Here is a 6,852-nt window from a genome sequence, read left to right as displayed (position 1 = left end):
TCGCAAGTGGAAGTTAGAAAGCATGGCACCGTCATCGATAGGGTTGACTACCCCGGGATTACTTCTACAGCTGTGGCAACACTGAAGCTCTCCAAGACCGATGCAGCATACTACCAGGCAGGGGGATTCGAAGCAGGTACAAAAATCAAAACTCAAAGCCACACAGTACTGTTTCCCATGCGCTTGCTTCCAGGCTTTTTCTCCGACTATACGGAGATTATGTGGAAGGGTGGTTTACGCGTCACTTTTCGCAGAAGCGCCAACGACAACGATGTGCTGATGCGTTACAGCACCTTGGGTGCAGACGGTACAGCACTTGCCAACACACTACCCGACGCTGCCAAGTGCGTCATCCAGTCCATGGAGCTGCGCATGCCTGTGGTAGAATACGAATCTAATTACGGTCTCAAGTACAAAGCCGACATCTTGAAGAACCCCCAAGTGCCCATCCAGTTTTACGGCTACCAGTGTGTGCAGAAACCTGCTTCTGGCAACCATTTTGAATTTGATGTTACTACGCAGTTCAACAGCATCCGGTACGATATGCCAGAGTTTGCAGTTGTGCTCTTCCAGACAGGGAAGGACAACAACCAAGAGAAAGATTCTAGCCAGTTTGACAATTGCAAAATTAAGAATATTTACCTCAAAAATGGTAGGAATGAAGTTTTCCCACGCGAGAACTACAACCTAAACATTACAAACAACGATTACCTGAAACTTTACGAGGCGTACACAGCTTACAAAAGAGTGACCTCCGGCAATGTGGACGTGTACTACAATCCCAACGAGTTCATAGCTCGCAGACCCATGTTCGTCATCAACACATCTAAGAGAAAGCAGGTGGTTGTCAACGATCGTACCAACATAAAGATCGTATGCGAGTTCCACGACGCCTTGCCTGCAGATACTTTGTGCAGCGCCATTCTTATTGCAGAGAAAACATTTGTGTATGATGTCAAGAATGAAAGAGTGACTGAACAGTTTTAGGTGCAAGAAAAAAATTATACTGACCGTAGGTCCAAATATTAGATTCCTATTAACCTCCAGGGTGTGTGAGAAATGGCTATTGATCTTCTAACAATACAGCTTCCACAATCCTCACAATAATCTGAAAATATTAATAAAATTAAACATCGTTGCATTTAGAAATAATCATACTTGAGCGCACAAAGGAACTTCCCCTTTGGCTCTGCGTATGCCCTCTTTTCGCCCCGTAGGACACGGCGAGGAATTAGTTCCGTTGAAAATTTGCAATTTTTTGTTACATGTGTTGATTTTTTTATTAAAATCATCAATAAAAACCTAATAATTTGATGTACTTTTTTAAGATTTGGTATGGTTCGCATAACATGCTGGAGAAGATGTATTAAGCTGATGATGACCCCATTCCATAGTGTGCTCGTTACATGGAAGCACACAAAGTTTGTTGTCCGCAGCATCAAGTGCCACCTTATCGATAGCATCCGTATGCACCTCATGGAGGTGGCTAACTATGCGATGTTCTTTTCTTGTGATCTGCTTCTTCTCAAACAAACATTTCTTGTATAGCTCTATGTCGAACTGTGAAACAACACTTCGTCCTACTCCTTTTGCCTTTTTTATCTCCTTGGACTCGTCCACAAATCTAATACAGTACATTTTTGCTCTGAGGGCCACAAACTCTGCAATGATTCTTCCTCTGGCCTCATCTTTCATTTTCCCCACTGTCATCTCGTTCTGGATGCCAGACAGCTTGTACTTCTCGAGGGAATCTTCTGAGTAGTTGGAGAAGTCAAAGTGCTCAGCTAATATTCTGTAATCTTCAAACAGATCCTCGGTCCTAATACAATAAACGAAGCTATCTGTGTCCATGTATGCTACTTGAATGCGATCTTGAAAATGAGGTTGCATAACTTCGTAATGGAAGCAATACATGGCAAGTTTGGACAGTTCTAGGACCGTGGCTCCAACAGCTATTGGCTTATCGAGTGTTACTTGCTTCTTCCCCCTCTCGATTAACATTAGGTCATCAGTAAATCTTGTAAAATTTTTATAGAAAGGATCGGCGATTAACTTCTCGCATTTCCGAGGATTAGATACCAGATCGCAGTTAATTCGATTTCGAACCTGCTCCATTGTTTTGCCAAAAATGCTGTTATTTAGCAACTTGTAGTGGTCTTTATCAGCAGCTGACGTGGCTCGTGCCCGGCTTTGTGTATTGTCACTGATGTAAGGCTCCAACCACTTCTTCTGTGTAAACTTCAAAGCCTTGTGGACTCGCTTCAAAATCAATCCTTGTTGCAAATAAAATTGCAATAATCGATAATGTAGCACATAGTTCTGTTTGTTGTGAAATGTTAACATGAGCTTCTTGTCATTTTTACCACCAGGAGGAACTTCCATCTGTGGTGCCATAGCAAAACCATGATGCTTGTCGTGAAGTTGGTGAGGATACTCGAGATCAACTTCAAGAAAACACCCACACGAATGATCAGCAGGCCATTTCAGAAATTCACGATTCGCAAGTTCGTCTTCCTCCATCCACATGTAATCTCCAATAGGCAAGAATTGAGACATGGCCCATCCATATAAATTGTTCATATCAATGTAGGATATGAACGTTGAAGGGGTGTTGGGGTTGTAGTTGGGCATGTACTTGTTATTGGCCTTGATGTATCTGAGTGGTGCTTGGACAATGCCTCCTCGAATGGCATCCTCGATAAAAAGGTGATGGTCTATATTACTGATGAGGCCAATCTTCACTTTTGTACTTTTTAGCATTGCTTCCCAGGACCAACCGGGGGTAGTGTAACTATATGCAGGATCCAACCCATGTGTACTTATGCATCTGCGTCTGTGGGACTCGAAGACATCAGCCAACAAGGTTGTGTCGAGTTTTAAATATACATCATGGTAATCTCGCATATTCCGGCATCCAAAAGCCTCGAAAACTTTTTTTGCATGCTGGTAGTCGTCTACTGAGCAGGTGCTATTTGTTAGGCGACTACAAAAAACTTCCCGTGGCGGAAGTTGTAGCTCGTTAAACTTTCCAAAATTATCCATATACTCGTATGGGTATATGGATTTTTGTTTCAGGAGGTTGAGATGCTTATTTTCAAACAAGCGTTTGGTTTCTACGAGCTCATTCTCGGTCAACTGTTCAGCTAATCCTGCTAAGCTCGATGGTAAAAACTGGTAGCTGTCCAGGAATCGAATCTCGACCAGATTTTTTCTTCCCTCTACTCTCACCCACTTGCTGAATGAAATGTATTTTTCCTTTGTTTGAGGGATGATATTAATGCGTTCGGAATCACAACCAAGTTCCTTTACAAACAAATGCGCATCGTAACCTTTTAAGTTATGTATCAAAACTGGTACAAAACTTAAAACCTTGATCTGCAAGTTGCATTTGTTACAAACACTGACGCTGACGACCTCCCCACTCCAATGATTATGATGGTAAACTTTCCAATTATTTTCAGTGAAAGCACACTCACAAATTTCGCAGATGGTAGCACGATTATGTTCTTCCTCTTGTTGTGGTGTGGGTGGTGGCATTGGTACTTTAAGGTCAAGAAGCTTGGTAAGTTGTTTTGTAAACTCTATAAGAGTTTCAATGAATACTTTAGGGGCACTCGCACCAAAATACAACTTAAACTTTGGCGTGTTGGTCATACTATGGGGGTATGCATAAACTGGTAGCAGGGCAAAGCTACACGGAGTGTGGTGGCTGATATGAACAGACTTGGGACCTGCTTTAGTAGATGTTGGTAATTTAAGCAGGCTTTCAAAATCTGCATAGAGCACCACAGGATGCTTCAACAGTGCTTTCAGTTTCCAAAATTTCATTACATCTAAATGCTTTGGCATTTTTATTGTTGCAACTGCATGTTTGGCACATCGCACCATGTGCTTTTGCAGCTCAAGATCAGGCGACTGTCGTCTCCCATAAAATATTGCAAGACAACAATCGCATATTTGGATTTTGCCCTCATGCTTTGTAATTTGCCTTGCAACAAGTTTTGGTAAATCATTTATAAGGCAATAGTGGTACACATTTTTATTTTTAATTAATAAAAGGCGAATAACCTTCTGCCTGTCTACTATTTTGCTAACTCGAAGAGTATATATGTTATTTGGAGAATCATATGTAAAAACATTTACAGCAATCTTCGAGTTGCATTGCCTCTCAAAACAATCGATGCTATCCAAAGTAACAGGGTATTCAATGCCAGCCATCATTGGTTCAAATTTTTTGAGGTATTCCGGTTTGTTATAGTTGTATAATTTATTCCGGTTATTGTTTGGAAGATGGTGAGCAGCAATAATACACCATAAAAAACATTGATTATCATTATTTTTGATATTGATCACTGCTTTTTTGTTTTGTATCCATAAGGGTAGCTTGACGTAACTATTTCCACGAAGAGGCTTGTACTTGGCCACCTTGACTTCTAGGTGACAAGATGAGAACTCGGGCAATAAACAAAGTTTCCACCCTGAGCCCCTCCCTTCGAATGCTTCGTGTTTTGCCAGCAACACCTCATACAAATTTTCGATGACAGTATTTAAGTTTACATCATCGGCAGCATGCAATGGGATCGGATGGCCAGAATAGTGATGGAAAGTATGTATTTCGTTATGGGTTTTGTTATAGGTTTCGTAAATACCGCTGAATATTAAAGACAGTTTGATCGAGAAGCTCAACAAAAATTCTCGCACCTTATTGATGACATCCTTTTTGATTTCTCTCAAGAAGGTGTTTAAATCACAACCTTCATCAGCATCGTACGAAATATCAAAACCCCTCTCTAGAGTGATTCGTGTCTCACTCCTTGGCTTTTTGTTCGGACTATGTGGTTGGGGGGCTTCCAGTTTACGCTTTCTCCCCAGTTGCCACTGGCTTGATCCCCCCCCACATATTTTATGATGCCTTGCCATATGCGATTTTGTAATAGCCATATTACAGTTCTTGCACTCCATTGTAGCCTCTGTAGTGGTCCGCTTCTCCTTACTTGGGTTGCATCTTTTCCGATGGTAGGATATATTTGATTTTGAAATTATTTTTCCACATGTCGAGCACGCAATTTTGGGGGCCATTGTATCCTTGTTTATTTATATACAATTTTTCACATAGCAATCCTAAAAAAAAAGGGGAGTAATCAAAAATTTCCATTTTATGTTTCTGTATAATTATATAATAAGGGTGGGTTTTATATAAATAGTAAATCTAGAAGATGCAAGAAGCATCTATCGGGTATTTTATATTTCAAACCAGGAAAAAATAATATCAAACAGAAAATATTAGGGGGAAAATTTGATAAAAATACATCAATTTTGATTGTTGCAAAAGAAAAAGCTTCACACATCGTATGAGTTCTCCAAAATAATAATAAAAATTTCTTCCAACATATACTCAGAAAAATTAGGTCTGTTTTTGCTACAGGCTTAATGCATTTTTGGCAGATGGTGTGTTGATGAGGGCCACTTTCACCTTCATGGCGTGGTGTTAAGCACGGGGGTAACCTTTACTCATATGTATATTTCAGTTCGGCAACATAACCAATAAATTACATTTAACTTTTTTCACCATTTCAAAATCTATATATAGCTCGCTTATATTTAGCACACTTATTGTTGCAAGTTGGCTATTTTGTTTATGTAGCACTCGGATTATAAATATATATAAAAAAACCACATCATCGTAATAACCATAGCCATGATTGATTTGGACATACAGTTTAAAATAAAATAATAAAAAAAAAAACTGCACTTTAATATGCACCGCGTACATATTTCCTAGCAACAACGACACACTGAAAAAAAAAAAAAAGTTAAGTTTGAGTTCGGGTTTTAAGTCCACTTTATGCACAGTAAGACTAATCGGGACTGGACCTACACTTTAAAATAAGATCCAAACCACTTATACCTCCACCGGGAATCGAACCCCCGGGACCCCTTAATTACAAGGTGATAACACTACTACTGCACCATGAAGAGGTCCTCAGAAGAAAAAAAAAAATAGTCCAGCAACCCTCATACGGAAAACAATAACAAAACTAGATTTTGTAAATTTGCAAGGAACATATTGTTCAAGCTAGTAACATTTACGTTTCCAGCATGTTCCAAATATAAAAACGAAAAAAAAAAAAAAAAGAGATGCGAAACATATCCACAATATACAAGAACTGCTAGGTTTATTTCAAGAAGTTTGTACCTCTCTCACAGAAGCTCCACTAAATTCATAAATCAAAGCCACATCATTCAGACTATATGAAACAGTATTACTCACCCACTAAAAAATCTTGCTAGTACTATTTCACTTTAAAAACTGATGCAAAACTGAACTCTACCACGTAGGACAATTAGTTATATTCCCAGCGCTAGGATAAAAAAGTATCGCGTCGCTAAAACATACGTGAACCAATAGAAATTCACAACAATTCGCCACAGAAAATAGTCCCTCTCGCTTCTTAGCCATTTTATTTTGAACGCACATCACATCATTCCTACCATGCTGTCAAATGACGTCACTATCTCCCAACAGTTGGCAAAGTTGACACGCAACTGTTTAGAGAGCAGTAAACCGAACACCACAATTTTCGAACATACTGAATTACACAACACTTTGAAATTCCGAGCTTATTGTTCCCAAAACCGGAGGTACTGAAAAAATTCTGGTGTCATGCATTTGTTCGAACTACACGGCACTTTGCAATTTCCCGCAACAAGTTAAAAGCTGGAAAATTCAAAGAGCATCCTGCTTATTTGTGTCTCCCCTCACAACACAAGCGAATGGTAGTGTAACAATAGTAGCGCCGCTATCGAGGTAGAACTCCAGATTTTTCCAGGGTCACAGCATTCAAAGCTTTG

General features: G+C 39.7%; 1 protein-coding gene across 1 annotated transcript; it reads right to left on the bottom strand.

Moving 5' to 3' along the window:
* Positions 1-1,323: 1,323 nt before the first annotated feature.
* Positions 1,324-4,218, bottom strand: LOC145982363 (uncharacterized). Its single transcript, XM_083115919.1, has one exon. It carries the CDS (start codon positions 4,216-4,218, stop codon positions 1,324-1,326), a length of 2,895 nt encoding a protein of 964 aa, XP_082972045.1.
* Positions 4,219-6,852: the final 2,634 nt, after the last annotated feature.

Source organism: Lepisma saccharinum, unplaced genomic scaffold (genome assembly GCF_977018435.1).
Source record: "Lepisma saccharinum unplaced genomic scaffold, izLepSacc3.1 HAP1_SCAFFOLD_155, whole genome shotgun sequence".
In the NCBI taxonomy this organism is placed as follows: Eukaryota; Metazoa; Arthropoda; class Insecta; order Zygentoma; family Lepismatidae; genus Lepisma; species Lepisma saccharinum.
The sequence above is the reverse complement of the archived record's forward strand: the minus strand, read 5'-3'. Positions and strand labels throughout refer to the sequence as shown.

Coding starts and splice junctions, on each gene's coding strand:
- LOC145982363 (XM_083115919.1), bottom strand. CDS start 4,218: ATGGCTGGCATTGAATACCCTGTTACTTTGGATAGCATCGATTGTTTT.